This window comes from Carcharhinus amblyrhynchos, chromosome 19, assembly GCF_965287045.1.
Source record: "Carcharhinus amblyrhynchos chromosome 19, sCarAmb.v2.hapA, whole genome shotgun sequence".
Taxonomy (NCBI): Eukaryota; Metazoa; Chordata; class Chondrichthyes; order Carcharhiniformes; family Carcharhinidae; genus Carcharhinus; species Carcharhinus amblyrhynchos.
In genome coordinates this window covers 40,756,309-40,774,673 of record NC_137342.1, presented here as the reverse complement: position 1 = coordinate 40,774,673, position 18,365 = coordinate 40,756,309, and the positions used below count along the sequence as shown (strand labels likewise).

At 46.1% G+C, this 18,365-nt stretch overlaps 1 protein-coding gene across 4 annotated transcripts in view; it reads right to left on the bottom strand.

Moving 5' to 3' along the window:
* The window catches only part of plxna4 (plexin A4), a 641,164-nt gene that overhangs the window by 25,371 nt on the left and 597,428 nt on the right, over positions 1-18,365 (bottom strand). For all 4 annotated transcript variants that reach the window (XM_080207652.1, XM_080207655.1, XM_080207653.1 and 1 more), the window contains exons 25-28: positions 16,988-17,147; positions 13,250-13,353; positions 4,133-4,232; positions 2,330-2,520 (exon numbers count right to left, since the gene is read on the bottom strand). In XM_080207652.1, the coding sequence (XP_080063778.1) occupies positions 2,330-2,520; positions 4,133-4,232; positions 13,250-13,353; positions 16,988-17,147 (555 nt within the window). The remainder of the gene's footprint in view (positions 1-2,329; positions 2,521-4,132; positions 4,233-13,249; positions 13,354-16,987; positions 17,148-18,365) is intronic.

Genomic DNA, 18,365 nt, shown 5'->3' with positions numbered 1-18,365 from the left:
CCTTCAAGGAACGAAATCTTACCTGGTCCAGCCTACATGTGGCCCTCAACCTATAACAGTGATGATTTCAAGTACCACTTTAAATGGTGTAGTATACCATTTAGATCAAGGGCAATTTATGATAGGCACGATATATTGACTTTGTGGATGACGTCTATATCCCATGAAATATTAACGATTCATCTTCCCAGCGGTGACAAGGGTCAAAGCAGGCTCAGAATCTTAGGCTCTCAAGTGGAAGTGGGAGAACTGTGGGTGTCCAGGACCAGGACACTGTTGGTTGTGAAGGTGCAGTCAAATCTCAAAGTGGGGCTGGCTTTGAACTGAGAAGAGCCATGGTTGGGACGGAGGGAACCAGAGCCAGAGTTAGAAATGATATGGGGGGAAGCCCATTGGCTGGAAACACAAGCTGGATACTGGATGGTGGAGAGGGCGAGACGGATGGTGGGGTGGACCTAGAGGGAGGCCGGTTTTTGGCAGAGGCTGAGCTGACATGGTTGGAATTGAACACCAGTCAGGCAGTAAGACACCACATTGAATGGCTACTAAATCCTGCATTTGATTGGTTGTTGCTGAGCACAGACCAGTGAAGAAGAGAAGGAAAGCAGGAGAAGATTGAATCTTTCGTATTAAATCGATGGATTCTGTTCTTTCAATTTATGCAGTGATTATTTCACTAAGGGCTGTGCTATATAAATCAACAGATACAGGACAGTTATCTCATGAGTCATGGGCTTTACAAGCACCATCCCATGATGCTACCTACAAAGCCCATGCACAGCATTTTATGGCCTCGTTCAGGGGAGACCAGAAATTCTTGCCTGAAGTCAACGGGGATTTCTGTTGTTGGACCCTCGCCCACTCCGATTCCATGGTGGATGAGGTGGCAGAGCTCCAGCCCATGTCTAATAGAGCTTATTATTAATAAGTTGTAGGTAATACAATGGGTTGGCACACTGCCCTGTCACCCATGCTACCTAGATATCAGTGCAATGCCTACTGAGGGTTGAAAACTAGGTGTGAAATGAGTTTGTTTGATGTTAAATTGGATCCTCTTGAGCCTACAACACATGACTGCACTCAAAATATAGGGATATTTCTTGAAAAGGCCACATGTAGAACGACACTTCACAATGGCGTTTGTCTGCAAAACAGTGACCGCACTTCAAAGCATCATGAGGAGCACCAAGACACTTTTGAGAGAAATGTTGCAGACTTGTAGATCTTCCTTTCATTCAATATTTCACACAAATACTGATCTCTGCAGAGGATGCTCAGTTGTCCCCGCCACCCTCATGTTGCCAGCTGGTCTCCATGCTCTCTGTGGGATTGTGATCTCCTATGAAAAACTCAAACATCCCTCTAACAGGATGACACAACGGTTAGCACTGCGGTTAACTAACGGTTAGTACCGGGGACCCGGGTTCAATTCCAGCCTTGGATGACTGTGTGGAGTCTGTAAGTTCTTCCTATGTCTGCGTGGGTTTCTTCCGGGTGCTCCGGTTTCCTCCCACAGTCTGAAGATGCGCAGATTACGTGGATTTGCCATTGTAAATGCATGGGATTACAGGGATAGGATGAAGGTGGGGGGGGGGGGAGATTGGGTAAGAAGCTGTCTCAGAGAGCCAGTGCAGACTCAATGGGCCAAATGGCCTCTTTCAAAAATCTATGGTTCTGATTCAATAAACAACAATTTTGACGAATTTTCCAGCTCCTTTGTGGAAAATCAATTCAGAGGGAAATTGCTTTTTCTGGGAATCCTTATCCAAGAGGGAGATAGTTTATAAAGAGGAAGTTCAGATTGATTTTTGAAACTTTGCTTCTAGTGGGAATATTTCAGTCAACGGCAATTCAGGAACTTGCAGTTGGTTTTTAATGGAAGATATTTGTGGTTCCTCAATACTAGGCTTCTAAAACCAACAAAAACTTTTATTTATGCAGAGTCTTTGCCAGTTCATGGCAGCATAGTTGGACAAAACCTGGCACTGAACTACGTGAGGAGATATTAGAATGGGTGACCAAAAGGCGATAGGATATGTGGAGCATGTAAAGGAGGAGTGAGGGGTAAAGAGGCGGAGAGGTTTAGGGAGGGAATCCCACACAGCCTAGTTACGAGGCACCCAACCCTCCCACCTCCCCCTCCCAAAATGGTGGAATAATTAAAATCATGCATTTCCAAATGGACTTTTTGTCTTTCTACCCGTCATCTGAGGCGAGGCATGAGCTTCCGAACTAGAACAGGGGTCCCCAGTTCAGTGGGGCAGGAATGAGGAATCAGGTTGACACGTGCCATTCACATCATTGCCAACTATTGAGTCATTAACATTACCTTTGTAGCGAGTAGCCGGGTCAGGTAGATCTCTGACACCATCTTGCTGCCCCGGTCACCCTCCTTTTGGTCTCCGTGTTCATGGTTCTTGACCAGGTGCCAGACCTTGACTCCAGTCTCCAAGTCAGGAGTGATCATCGGAGTACGGGAGCGCAGGCTGTCAGGACTGCCCGTATACCGGATCATGGTTTCTGTGGGAATGAGAAACAGACAGACCTGCATTTACGTAGTGCCCTTCATGATCAGTAGAGGTTTTAGGTCTGGAAATGTCCCACACTTTACCCAAGGGAAGATAAGTGAGAAAAGAAGAACAAAGGATGACTATTTTCCTGAGGGCTGACATGCAGTGAATATTCCAAACCACGAGCACCATGAACTTCCCAAGTTTAATCCAGCTCTGGGCTGAATAGGTTGACACTAGTGATATTAGGGGTGGGGGCAGCACTGATGAGCTCCTTAACACTCTCGTATGAAAGATGAGGTTAATCCATTCACTCCCCATCACTATCCAAAACTCCTGATCTTGATCACTGTCCAGGAATCCTGCTCCTGATACCCAACCAGTCTGCTGCTCCTGATCCCCATCGGGGCTCCCGTTTCTGAATCCTATTCAAATTCCTGTTCCTGATCCCTATCCAAGACTCCTGTTCTGGGTCACATCCAGAAACCCTGCTGCTGCCCACGATTCAGGAACCCTTGCTCATAATCCCTATCCAGGAATCGTTGTCTGGGAAATCTGCTCCTGATCTTACCTAGATTGTTGCTCCTGATCTCTGTCAGGGAATCCTGCTCCCGGTCACTGTCAGGGAATCCTGCTCCCGATCACTGTCAGGGAATCCTGCTCCCGATCACTGTCAGGGAATCCTGCTCCCGGTTACTGTCAGGGAATCCTGCTCCCGGTCACTGTCAGGGAATCCTGCTCCTGGTCACTGTCAGGGAACCCTGCTCCCGATCACTGTCAGGGAATCCTGCTCCCGATCACCGTCAGGGAATCCTGCTCCCGATCACCGTCAGGGAATCCTGCTCCTGGTCACTGTCAGGGAATACTGCTCCTGATCACTGTTCAGGAGTTCTACTCCTGATCACTGACAGGGAATCCTGCTCCCGGTCACTCTGTCAGGGAATCCTGTTCCCAGTCACTGTCAGGGAATACTGCTCCCAGTCACTGTCGGGGTAATCCTGCTCCCAATCACTGTTCAGGAGTTCTACTCCTGATCACTTGTCCAGAATCTCCACATCCTAACTGCCATCTAGTTATACCTGCTGCAGATGCCACACTGAACCCGAGCTGGACTGGGCACAGTGATTAACCTCTCTGCGTCAAATCGTCCGCTGATGTTTGAGCAAGATATTGGGAGGTTACCTGTGCCTCGAGAACCATTATGTCAGCAACAGTCTCCAGGAAAAGAGGATGGATGTCAGAGAGCAAAATAAAAACAATATTTAAGGGGCAGCTTGAAAAGTAAATGAGGGAGAAAGGAATTGACTCTGAAAGGGAGCCATGAAGTAGAGTGGGAGGAAGTTTATGTGGTACATAAGCAGTGACATGGGCCAGTTGGAATGAATGGCCTGTTTCTGTGCTGTAAATGCTGTGTAATTATATGTGCTAATCAGCATTCTGCTGCCTACGTCTGTTCTCACTGCTCTCAAGTTACCAGAACATCAAATTCTCTGATTAAAAATTTCCTTAGCTGTGCTACACCAAGGTTGAAATGAAGGTGCAGAGGAAGATGAGAGTACAAGGGACTTTTCAGAGTGTCCTGTGGATAAGAAAGAGGGGCAGAGGGTGGGGAGAGAACTCACCGTATTTGCTGGCTGAGGTTCGCGAAACAGTCGAATTGTTGGCAGCATTGTACGCTGTTGTTTGTTTGGGCACTAGGGCAACCACAGAGCCATCTGTCACCTGCAGAGAATTGGGTTTTTTTTTGGAGAGGCAAACAAAAAAAGCATGGAAAACTCATCAAGCAACTCGAAGACTTCTTTTTAATTATGCTGAAAATAATGCATTTCAGGGAGTGATTACCAGTCAGTAGCCTAATCAAGGGATTCAGACAGTTTGTACAGACAGCACTGGATATCTAAAGGCGGATTACTTTCAAGGATTCTGGAGGCTTTGAGCAGTTTGTTCTGTCTTAACATTAGTTGGCGTACCAACAGGAGGCAACCAGAGATATCAAGGACATGTGCCTCATACCATTGGCCAAAACTTTGCTTCCAGGAAAGACTATTTTCTGCATGCATGTGCAAATGCACACATGCACATGCACTCACATGCATGCACACACACGCACTCACATGCATGCACACACACACACGCGCGCACACACTTGCCATAATTGAACTATGCTTTTGTGGATTTGGCAATGCAATGTTAAGGACCAGAACAAAAACTCCAAGCTGTTTTACGAAGTTAGCCAAGACCCTAACTTTTACATTTGCTTTTGACATTAGGGACTTGACATAAATTGTTGCACTCCAGGTATGATTCAAGTGACCCACTAGGAAGCTTTTATTAAACAAAGTTTATGTATGAACAGTTAGAATACAACAAAAAAATTAGCATAACTTTTAACAATTAAAATACTTAAGCTTGACAAAATATAATTCTTAACAACTAGTTATCTCTACTGTTCCAATTTAGCAATATCCACCATAGACATAAATTTCTCTGTTAAACCAGTTAGCACAGAAAAACAAAGATGCTTACACAGGTCTGAGATTTCTAGCCTTTTGACACTTCTGGAGAGTGATCTGAACAGACAGTTGTCTTCTAATTCCCATGCAGCAATCTCCAGAGAAAGCCCCTGCTCAGACTGTAGAATCTCAGAGAGAAACCCTATTTCTTGGCAGATTCCAGTCTCCAGTTCAGACAGAGCAAGAAATACAGAGAAAGCAATCACTCTCTAAAAATCCCAAAAGCAGACTGCCTTGAGCTCTCTGTGAAAGCCTAACTGTACTGAGTCATATGACCTTACCTGTCCATCAACCTAATCAAGCCCCCAATCTGCAATATCCCGGGGAAAACACAAAACAACAGAACTGTGCATTAATTCAGATCAAAACAAACACTGCATCAATTCAGATCAATTATGTGGCTGCAGAAACAATACACTGCTGCTGGATCAGACAGAAGGGCACTGATAAAATGGAAGGGGCTAGTAAACACATTCACCACAGAAAAATGACCAATACATTTCTTAAAGGCACAGTATCATCACAACTCAGATGTAAAAGTAATGAACACATATTTCTCTTGGAAACATTACTGCCTATGAATTAGTCCTCCAGCCACTAGTGGTGCTGTGGCATGGTTTGCACATTCCTCCTGCCTTTGGTTTGGCTTGTTACATTAAACACTGCTAAAAGGATAACCATGACTAAAAGGCCATGGAAGGTTTGCTGGGGTTATATGGAATATCTAGAAATATATTGTATACTACCATGGCTATTTCCTACAATACTTCTCCTATCACAGCGCAGAGACAGGCTATTTGATCTCCAACTGATCTGTGCCGATGTCTCCTTCCACCCTTCTTCATCTAACCCTACTTTCATTTCCTTCCATTCCTATCCTCCGGGCGCATTCTATCTTCTCTTTCCACTGTTCCTCTTAACTCTTCAGGGTAGCTGAAAAGCTCTACATTCTGACCACAATCTGCCAAGGAGGTTAACTGAGTTCAAAATGTCCGAATCTCAGTAAAAATCAGTAATATTTGACCACTAATACTGGACTTTCATTTTAAAACACACAAGGCCAGCCCAGACTAGCTTTCATGCTACCCTTCCCTGTTTTTTGCTTTTGGGTATTTAAAAGGGTTTCTCCTGAATTCTTTCCTGGATTTATGAGTGAATATTTTAAGACCGTTATTGTCATAAGGCAGCAAATTTCCCAAATCAATTCGGGGCAGTGGTAGAAGAAATCTGTTGGTGTAACGTGTATCAATCCAACTGTTTCTCAGTAAGAAAAGATTGTCGCCTGGTAAAGTCACAGTGGTTGTGTCACGGAGATGAATTTTCCCCATCCCGCCCACAACAGGAATCGGAGCGGGCGAGGGGCAGACCATGGAAAGGTCCATTGACCTAGGGCGGGAATATCAGCCTTGGGCTGAGGACGGCTGGAAATTCTGCCCAGAGTGTGGCATCACCCCATGGTGAGAGAGGTGAGTGGTCTCTGGGAGCTGGCTACAGCCACGAGGCTTCCGGTTTCAGGGTGAACGCAACCGGAAAATCCTATCCACAATCTTTCCCTTTCATGTGTGATCATCCTTAGATAACTGCATGGTGAATGATCCCGACAAAGACGTAATGGTCAGCCTTCAATAACAGCATAGAAACACATTCCCAAAATAAGAACTTCATAACCTTACAAAGCAATCGTAACAGAATAACAGTTCCGATCACTGACGTGAAAATGGTCTACCGCCTCACAATCAATCTTCCGACTCCTAAGACTGGAACATGGGAAACTGTCAGAATTCCCGGCGTCTGGCTTGAACTGACTTGGCCTCAGGTCTCATTCACAGGGACACCAATAAACACTCAAGAGCAGGATGAAGATAATCGGACCCTCAAAACTCTTGTGTGTCCAGCGCAGTGGCACAGTGGTCAGCACTGCTGCCTTGCAACACCAGGGATCCAAGTTCAATTCCAGCCTCAGGTGTCTCTGTGGGGTTTGCACATTCTCCCCATGTCTGCATGGGTTTCCTCTGGGTACTCCGGTTTCCCCCCACAGTCCGAAAGATGGACAGGTTAGTTGGATTGGCAGTGCTAAATTGACCCTTATTTTGCAGAGATGTGTAAGTTAGGTGGATTAGTCATGGTAAATACATAGAATTACAGGGATGGGGCTGGGGAACATGTTCTTTTGGTGATTTGGTGCAGACTCAATGGGCTGAATGGCCTCCTTCTGCACTATAGGGGTTCTATTGGTATCCCAACTCCCAGCCTCCTACCATCTAGAATCCCACGCCCTTTCTTTCTAGGATCTGCCTTGAAGATTGTTCTAAATACTTATCACTGAGTTAAGGAGCTCTTCCAAGTAACTGCTTTAAATTTTCTCTCATTTAAATCTCCACCCTTTAGCATGACATGGGAATAACCTTCTGGGTTTTCTTCATCACTAATACTGAGTATTTTATGTCACGTCATTGACACCCTCCACTTCTTGCTCCCCAGACATATAATCTAAATTGGAATTGTGCTTTGGATCTATTTTTAATTCCAGTTGACTCCTGCGAAAGGAAGCTGTGGTGATTGTCACTTTAAGGGCAACACAGCAGAGTAAGAGCCACATGGTCTGTGTGACCAATTGGGACTCAGAGGGTGGGATTTTCCCATCCTGCCCGCCACAGGGATTATAGTGGTTGGGGGTGGACCACGCAAATGTTCGTTGACTTCTGGTGGGAATTTCTGGCCTTGGAATGAGCACAGTTAGAAAATCCCACCCAGAGTGTGGAATCACTCCATGGTGAGGGAGGTGGCTGGTCAGAGACATTGTGGGAGCCAGCTGCAGCCACGAGGTTGCTGTACAATTCTTATTAGTAGATACCTTTTGTATTCATCAATGAAATGTGTGAAAGTGCATCTTTACAGAAGAATTTAACACATTTCCCACAAGTTATTTAACAGTTGAAATTAATCATTGTAACATAGCACTATCTCTGGCAATGGATGGTGACTGACTGTAGGGTGACTATTTACCAGTAAAAATGGTTTTCTGTCCGAGAGTTCACAGGGCAACGTGGACCATAGAACCACAGAAAAGCTACAGCACATTCAGCCCACCTTATCCATGCCAGCCTGAGGACACCCTATGGACCATACAGAAGCATATGAACCAGATGCCGAGTGGATAGAGGCAACTTTACACCCTTTTAATTTGTTCTCAAAATAAGTCCGTTTTATAAGAACTAGGAGCAGGAGTAGGCCATCTGGCTCCTCGAGCCTGCTCTACCATTCAATAAGATCATGGCTGATCTTCTCGTAGACTCACTATAACTCTTAATTCCTTTACTGTTCAAAAATGTATCTATCCTTGCCTTAAAGACATTCAATGAGATAGTGTCAACTGCTTCACTGGGCAGGGAATTCCACAGATTCACAACCATTTGTGTGAAGAAGTTGCTCCTCAACTTAGTCCTAAATCTGCCCCAGTTTATTCTGAGGTCATGCCCCCTAGTTCTAGTTTCACCCACCAGGGGAAACAACCTCCACTTTGGTAGGAATAATGGTAGGAAGGACTATTACTTATGTGGCGAAAAACTGCAGCAGGTGGTGGTGCAGAGGGACCTCGGGGTCCTTGTGCATGAGTCGCAAAAACCCAGCTTGCAGGTGCAGCAGGTGGTCAGGAAGGCGAATGGGATGCTGGCCTTCATCGCGAGGGGGATTGAATATAAAAGTAGGGAGGTCTTGCTGCAGCTGTATAGGGCATTGGTGAGGCCGCAGCTGGAGTACATAAGAACATAAGAACATAAGAAATAGGAGCAGGAGTAGGCCATCCAGCCCTTCGAGCCTGCCCCGCCATTCAATAAGATCATGGCTGATCTGTCGTGGCTCGTTCCACATTCCCGCCCTCTCCCCATAACCCTTAATCCCCTCTCTTATCAAAAACCCATCAACCCGCGTCTTAAAAATATTTAGCGAGGCAGCCTCCACCACTTCAACGGGCAGAGAATTCCAGAGGTTCACCACCCTTTGAGTGAAGAAGTTCCTCCTCAACTCCATTCTAAACCGCCCCCCCCTTTATCTTGAGGCTGTGCCCTCTAGTCCTACTGTCTTTTTTGAGCGGGAAGAGTCTCTCCACCTCTATCCTATCCATCCCATTCATCATCTTATACGTCTCAATGAGATCTCCCCTCATTCTTCTAAACTCTAACGAGTACAAGCCTAGTTTATTCAGCCTCTCCTCATAGCTCAATCCCCTCAACTCCGGTATCAGCCTAGTAAACCTCCTCTGCACTCCCTCCAAGGCCAAAATATCTTTGCACAGGTGCGGCGCCCAAAACTGCATACAGTACTCCAGCTGCGGCCTCACCAATGCCCTATATAGCTGCAGCAAGACCTCCATACTTTTACATTCAATCCCCCTCGCTATGAAGGCCAGCATCCCATTCGCCTTCCTGACCACCTGCTGCACCTGCAAGCTGGGTTTTTGCGACTCATGCACAAGGACCCCGAGGTCCCTCTGCACCGTCGCCTGCTGCAGTTTTTCGCCACGTAAGTAATAGTCCTTCCTACCATTATTCCTACCAAAGTGGACCACCTTGCACTTGCCAACATTAAATTCCATTTGCCATTTCCTGGCCCATTCGCCCAGCCTATCTAGATCCTTCTGCAGACTCTCCACACCCTCCGCACAATTTGCCATTCCCCCAATTTTGGTGTCATCAGCAAATTTCGACACCATACACTCGGTTCCCTCCTCCAGATCATCTATATAAATGGTAAAAAGCTGAGGCCCCAGCACCGACACCTGGGGCACTCCACTAGTCACCATCCGCCAATCCGAATAGCACCCGTTGACCCCCACTCTCTGCCTCCTATTTGACAACCAGTCCTCTATCCACGCTAACACCCTACCCCCAACTCCATGTCCCTCGACCTTCTGCAATAACCTCTTGTGAGATACTTTGTCAAACGCCTTCTGAAAATCTAGAAAGACGACATCCACCGGCTCTCCTCTATCCACTGCCCTAGACACATCCTCATAGAACTCCAGTAAATTTGTCAGACACGACTTCCCTTTAATGAAACCGTGCTGCGTCTGCTCTATCAAGCAATTCCCTTCAAGATGCCTCGCAATTTCCTCCTTAATGACAGATTCTAACATTTTACCTACCACAGACGTTAAACTAACCGGCCTATAATTCCCCGCCTTTTGCCTGGCACCCTTCTTAAACAACGGCGTAACATTAGCCGTTTTCCAATCATCCGGCACTTCCCCGGAATCCAGCGACGCCTGGAAAATAACCACCAAGGCATCCACTATCACCTCCGCCATTTCTTTCAGAACCCTCGGATGCATTCCATCCGGTCCTGGGGACTTGTCCACAATCAGCCCCTCCAGTCTGTCGAGCACCGCCTCTCTAGTAACAGTAATGTCATTAAGACCCTTCAGTCCTACCACCTTTCCATCACTAACACCCGGCAAATTATTCACGTCCTCCTCCGTGAAGACAGAAACAAAAAAGTTATTCAATACCTTAGCCATATCCCCATCCCCTACCACTAGGTCCCCTTTCTCATCCTCTAAAGGACCAACGTTCACCCTAGCCAGCCTCTTCCTTTTTATATATTTATAAAAACTCTTGCTATCCTTTTTTATATTAAGCGCTAGCCCAGCTTCATAGTTTCTCCTACCCTTCTTTGTCAATCTTTGTTGACATTTAAACCTCTCCCAATCCTCTTCTCGCCCACTACTCTTAGCGACTCTAAATTCCTCCGCTTTTAATTTTACACTGTCCTTCACCTCCTTCGTTATCCACGGCTTATTACCTCTCCTCCTATGGTCCTTTTTGACCATCGGAATAAATTTCCGCTGAGCACCAAGAAAGATCTCCTTAAAGATCCTCCACTGCTCCTCAGCAGACCCTCCCTCCAACGCGCTCCCCCAGTCCACATTCGCCAATTCTTCTCTCATCCGACCGTACTCCCCTCTATTCAAACAAAGTACGCGTGTCCGGGAACCCACTTTCTCCTCCTCCATCTGCACCAGAACTGTGTGCAGTTTTGGTCGCCGCACTTACGCAAGGATATTTTAGCCTTGGAGGGAGTGCAGAGGAGGTTTACTAGGCTGATTCCGGAGTTGAGGGGGTTGGACTATGAGGTGAGGCTGAATAAACTAGGCTTGTACTCGTTAGAGTTTAGAAGAATGAGGGGAGATCTCATTGAGACGTATAAGATTTTGAATGGGATGGATAGGATAGAGGTGGAGAGGCTCTTCCCGCTCAGAAAGGACAGTAGGACTAGAGGGCACAGCCTCAGGATAAAGGGGGGGCGGTTTAGAACAGAGTTGAGGAGGAACTTCTTCACTCAAAGGGTGGTGAATCTCTGGAATTCTCTGCCCATTGAAGTGGTGGAGGCTGCCTCGCTCAATATTTTTAAGACGCGGGTTGATGGGTTTTTGATAAGCGAGGGGATTAAGGGTTATGGGGAGAGGGCGGGAATGTGGAACTGAGCCACGACAGATCAGCCATGATCTTATTGAATGGCGGGGCAGGCTTGAAGGGCTAGATGGCCTACTCCTGCTCCTATTTCTTATGTTCTTATGTTCTAACCTCCCTGCTTCTACCTTATCTATTCCTTTCATTATCTCATTTCCTATTCCTGGTTATCCTAAGAAGTTGGTGGTGCTTTTCCTGAAACATTACAGTGCTGGTGCTGACAGTGTGTGAGGTAGGGATTTCCAATGATGATGAAGTAAGATATCATTGTTGGGATGGCGTGAGATTTGAAGGGAAGTTTGGAGGTGTTGATGTTTCCATGATCTTGCTTTCAGCTCACTGGTTGAGTCACACACTTTCAGCTCATCACTTAACGCTCATTAGGATGAGGGCATCATTTTGAGAGAATGATACAGTTCAACTTTCGACATCCAGTATTTTCTCCCGCTAAGCATTCCACAGCCTAGATGCAAAGTGAAGCTCTAGATCCTCTGTTTCAACATCCGCTGCCTTAATTCAGATGATAGTTTATCTGTGGCAAATCACAGGAGGTTTTAGCACTAGGTTGACACTGCCCAAGTGCACTGGAGTGGAAGATATGCCTCCCATTTGTCAAGTCTGCATTTAAAGCAAGATATTGAGGATGGAGAGGCCGCACAGTAATCCCACTGCACTGCATGTCCCGACACAAAGTACGTGTGCGGCATAATGGCACTGTTGCCTCGCAGCACCAGGGATATGGGTTCGATTCCCAGATTGGATCACTGTCTGCAGAGTCTACACATTCTCCCCAGGTCTGTGTGGGTTTCCTCCGAGCGCCTCCAGCTTCCTCCCACCGTCCGAAAGACATGCTGGTTAGGTGCTAAATTCTCCCTCAGTGTACCCAAACAGGCGCTGGAGTGTGGGGACTAGGGGGTTTTCACAGTAACTTCACTGCAGTGTTAATGTAAGCCGACTTGCGACACTAATAAATAAAGTTAAACTGAAATACAATGGTTAGGTTTCAGGAGAGTGTAAATGTGACATGGAGTTCAGCCTGTTTCTAGTCCTATTGCTCAATCAATACACTCGCTCCTAACAGAAATAAGTCAACATTATTTGTATCAACTCTTTACAGCTGAGTTCAAGTGACTTCTCTTTATTTAAATTGATTATATCCTGACAGAAAATCACGTTAATAAGACCATCAAGTTAATCTTCATTCTTTATTTGCAGGCGCTTGACTGTTGTGACACAAATAATTTTTATACATTTATATATATAAACATATATAGATAGAAAAACGGAGAGAGAGGGGAGCATTAAAATCACTGATAGGGAACTAAAATCTATCATTTTCAATATAAAGAATCCCCTATATGCCAGAGTGCTAACAGCCTTGGAGATTTTGACAGGATTTGTCAAGGATAACTTGCCCTCTCCAATGAAAGAATTAACTCCTGTCTTCATTATCTCATCTCCGATCCAATCAATTTCTAATCTGTTTTCTCTTCCCACCTCCACATTGACAGTCAACACTGTGACATTTAATTTAACACCAATGTGGTCCAAAGTCAAATCCCTAATTTAGCAGTTGATGGCTTATCTCCCAAATTATTTGCACATTAATGAAGAAAGGACACTTCTATCAGAGGAAGGGATCTGCAATTCGCACCAGACAGGCAACCAGCCTGACGGATGCAATTCTGCTTTCCCTTTCTCTCTCTCTCAAAAGGGGTGATTGACAGCTGATCTGGAAGAGCCATGTCCTCCACCTCACCTGATAATGCGCCAACGTGTTCAGCCTCTTCCAGTCATTCTCTATCTTTGTGGTGACGTCCTCATCCTGTAGAATCACTCTAGCCATCCTTCCCTGTCGCCACTCTATTGGATGAAATTGCCGGTGGTTTCAGGGCGGTGGGGGTTGGGGTTGGGGGTGGCGGGGCGGGGGGGTGGGGGAGGTGGGTAAAGATTTAAAAACAAGAGAGAGAAAAAAGAGTCAATGAAATCACACGTCTGTTCTGCCTCACATCACAGATCAATGGGGCTTCATTATCTAAAGAAAACAAGCACTCCATTCAACGGAGGAAGAAGTCATAATTACACAAAGATAAGGAGGAAATCTTTTTTGGCTCAAAAGCTGCCTACAAATGCTTTCATTGACTCTGAACTGAAGGTTAACCTCATTGTGTTTTCACTGAAAGGTCACCCAAGACGCATCATTTCTTTCCACCAATGTGCAGGTTGGACAAAGCCAGTGGTTGGTACAGATTGAAGTGTGACTTTTTTTTGTGGAATGTGGTTTAACTTATGCCATCTTCACTGCCTGCCCCCTCGTCAGCACTGGGCCAGCGGTAACTCATGCTGTGCCATGGCCCCTCAGTATCTCGCCCTAATGACCACACTACATGATTCAGTCCACACTTTGACAATCGGCAAATTATCTGACTGCATCGTCAACCTTGCTTCACATCCCACCACAGCCTGATGACCCCCTCCCCCCAGCTCACCACACCCCCCCCAACCCCCCCAAACAAAGAGCATGTTCCAGCCTTGCAATCTATCCACGCTCCTCCAGTTCTGGCCTCTTGCTATCTCCAGTGAGGATCTCCACTGTGGGTGATTGGGCCTTTATTAATAATAAGTCTCACAATACCAACTTAAAGTCCAACAGATTTATTTGCTAGCAAAACCCACTAGCTTTCAAAGCGCTGCTAGTGGCTTTTGTTACCAAACAAACCTGTTGGACTTTAATCTGGTGTTGTGAGGCTTCTTACTGTGTTTATCCCAGTCCAACACCGGCATCTCCACATCATGACCTTCATTAATTATGCCATAAGCTCTGGAACTGCCCCCCTCCCTCCCTGCAAATCCTCTCCTCTCTCTAACACATTTTAAGATGCTCATTTAAAACCTACCCTAATGACTAAGCTTTTGCTGGTCTATCCTGATATCACTTTCTGTGAGTCCGTGTCAATATTTATTTGATATTGTTCCTGTGTAGCGCCTTGAGATTATGTTAAGAAGGCTATGTAAAGGCAAGCTATCTACTTAGGATTACATAGGATGACCAGCACAGCAACAGGTCATTCGACCCTACTAGTCCATGCTGGTGTATGTGCTCACTCGAGTCCCCTCCCACCTTTTCTAATCGAAATCTACTACCTATTTGTTTCTGTTTATTTCCTTCTCCCCTTTGTGCTTGTCTACCTTCCCCTTAATCTTTATTATTCCCTTCAACCACTCGCTGTTGTTTGGAATTTCCACCCAACATCAACACACAAAAGGAAGTCTGGCTGAATTTGTCTCCTTCCTAGTTCAGGGGTATTAAAGCTTGCTGTCCTGTGCACTGAGACTAGCCAGGTCCATACAGAGTAAGGATCAAAGCTGGGATCTAGCTGGGAGATCCAGTACTCCTCCACAATAGGCTCATCACAGTGGTTAGCACTGCTGGCTCACAGCTCCAGGGACCTGGTACAATTCCCGGCTTGGGTTACTGGCTGTATGTTTTCCCTGTATCTGCGTGGCTTTCATCCGGGTGCTCCGGTTTCCTCCCATAGTCCAAAGATGTGCAGGTTACATGGTTTGGCCATGCTAGATTCCCCCTTAGTGTCCCAAGATAAAGTTTAAATTTTATTTATTAGTCACAAGTTGGCTTCCATTACCGGTGCAATGAGGTTACTGTGAAAATCCCCCAGTCGCCACACTCCGGTGTCTGGGTACACTGAGAGGGAATTTAGTATGGCCAATGCACCTAACCAGCACGTCTTTCAGGGTGTGGGAGGAAACCAGAGTGCCCGGAGGAAAAGCACGCAGACATAGGGAGAACGTGCAAACTCTGCACGGACAGTAACCCTAGCTGGAAATCAAACTCAGATCCCTGGCACTGTGAGGCAGCAGTGCTAACCACTGTGCCGTCCCAATGTGTAAGCTAGGGGGATTAGTGGGATAAATAATGCGGAGTTACAGGAGTCGGGCCTAGGTAAGATACTGTGTTGGAGGATTGGTGCAGACTCGATAGGCCGAATAGTCTCCTGCTGCACTGTAGGGATACTATGATCACCTTTTGGCAGCTCCCAAATTAAGATTCTGCTAATTAGAAAAGCAGGTTTCGAGCAACTAACAAAGTTTGTGAACTTTCCAGTCGGAACCTTTGCCGGTTTCTTCAATTTCCCACTGGAAATCTGCTGGATGTTTTTATTAACCAGGCTGTTGTTTCACATTTTGTTTTAATCTTTTCCAATCCTTTCTCTGATAACTTGGTTTCCATCTGGAAAACTGTGCCAGCTGGAGCTCACTGGGTTGCTCCCTTTACCACTGAGACACAAGCTACAAGTGCCACTCTAGAGACTGGAGTACAGAATCACAGCTGGTACTTCACTGCTGCACTTTCTTGCTCAAATAGACATAGATGCATAGATGCAGTGCAAAAGGAGGCCATTCGGGCCACTGAGTCTGCACTGGCCACAATCCCACCTATCCCCATAATCCCATGCATTTACCCTAGCTAGTTCCCCCGGCACTAAGGGGCAATCTTGCACGGCCAATCCACCTAACCCACACATCTTTGGAGTGTGGGAGGAAATCGGAGCACCATGCAGGCACGGGGAGAATGTGCAAGCTTCACACAGTGACCCAAAGCTGGAATCGAACCCGGGTCCCTGGTGCGGTGAGGCAGCAGTGCTAACCCACCGTGCCATGATGCTGCCCCATCCATATGGACTTGAAACAATTGGATTTTTTCCTGTTATTGTTAAAATTAACTGAGTTTTTTTAAAATATAGAAATCCAGCACTTGGGAAAGCCAGTTATCGATGGAATGTGCTGTGTAGAGTGTCCATGCCTAATTGTCCCAACAGAGAAAACCAATATAGAAGGGCCAGGCAATAAGAGAGCTGTGGCAAATTTAACATGACTTTGGCTGCCCACAGCTCCATGACTTGTCTCGTTTTAAAGGGCTTGATGGAGTGATACTAACGATAGTGAGTCAAGCGTGAAACATGTCATGGCGGCGTGGTGGCACAGTGGTTAGCATTGCTGCCTCACAGCACCAGGAACCCTGGGTTCAATTCCCAGCCTGGGTCACTGTTGGTGTGGAGCTTGCACATTCTCCCCGTGTCTGTGTGGGTTTCCTCCAGGTGCTCCAGTTTCCTCCCACAATCCAAAGATGTGCAGGTAAAGTTAATTGGCCACGTTAAATCAGGGTGACTAGCTAAGTAAATGGGGATAGGGCCTGGGTGAGATATCGGTCGATATGGGGTTATGGGGATAGGGCCTGGGTGGGATATCAGTCAATGCAGACTCAATGGGCCGAATGGCCTCCTTCTGCACTGTAGGAATTCTATAATTCAATAACCTGGATTCAGCTCCCGGTGAGTCTTGTCCTGAAGCTGCAACTAATACATTAACCTCACTCAAAGCTGGTCACCCAATCACCACCTCCCCCCTCCCACTCACCCCCTCATCCCCGGAGGGGGCCGAATAGGGTTGAAAGCTGTTGTCCTCATCAGAAACTTACCCAAGTCCATGTCGGCAGCTTTCGGTCTATGGGAGCAGGGTAAGTTCTTGAAGATAGCATCTAAAATCTTCTCCTTGACCTGGGTGATGGTGTCACAGTTCAGAGTCTTGGTGGAGATTTCAGGACTGTTCTCGTTATCTGGATTCACACAATATAGAACCTATAGAGACACAAAACAAATTAAGTATTAAAAGGAGGAAACACAAGAGACGGAGAAAACACAGTCAGGGTGTTTCATTATAAACTCATTCTTGGGTCACGGGTGTCACTTGTTAGCCATTTCTGATGGTCCTTGAGAAGGTGGTGGAGGACTTCTTGAACCATTGCAATCGATGTGGTGGAGTCCTCACTCCCAGAGTGCCGATCGGACGGAATTCCCAGACCTTTGTCCCTGTGATGAGGACTAAATGGTTGAAATAGGCACAGGTTGGGATGGTGTGCAGCTTAAGGCTGCTCTCGTCTTTCTTAGGTGCTAGGGATCGCATATTTGAGAGGTCCCTTGGTGAGATGGTGACAGTACACCCTGCAAGTAGCACGCATTACATCAGCAGTGGTCGATGCAGTGAATGCTGAAGGTGGTGGATGGGTGCTGATGAAGTGGGTTACTTTGCCCTGGATAGTGTTGGATCAACACAGGCAAGTGGAGAGTATTCCATCACACTCCTTTGTGCCTTGCAGATGGGGGATGGGCTTTGGGGAATCAGGAAAATTATTTGCGCAATATTCCCAGTATTAGTCTCTGGTCAATGGTAAACACCCCCTCCATCCCAGGAAATTGATAGTAGGGGATTCAGTGATGGCAATGCCACTGAATGTCAAAGGGAGATGGTTAGATTCTCTCTTGTTGGGGATAATGATTGCTTGTCACTTGTGTGGGCACAAATATTACTTGCCATTAATCAGCTCAAGCCTGGATATTTTTCATGTCTTGCTGTATTTGGACAGAGAATCATAGAATCATGGACTGTTTCAATATCTGAGGAGTTGCGAGTGGTGCTGAACATTGTGCAATCATCAGCGAACATCCCACTTCTGACCTTATGATGGACGGAAGGTCATTGATGAAGCAGCTGAAGATAGTTGGGCCTAGCAATCTGCGCCAACTCCAGCCACCATGTCCTGGGTCTGAGGTGGTTGAGCTTCAATAATCACAACCATCTTCCTATGTGTTAGATATAATGCCATCCAATGGATGGTTCCCCCTGATTCCTATTGGCTTAAATTTTTCCAGGGCTCATCTATGCCCCACTTTGATTTGATTTGATTTGATTTGATTTATTATTGTCACATGTATTGGGTTACAATGAAAAGTATTGTTTCTTGCACACTATACAGACATAGAGTATAGGAAAGAAGGAAAGGAGTTGATGCAGAATGT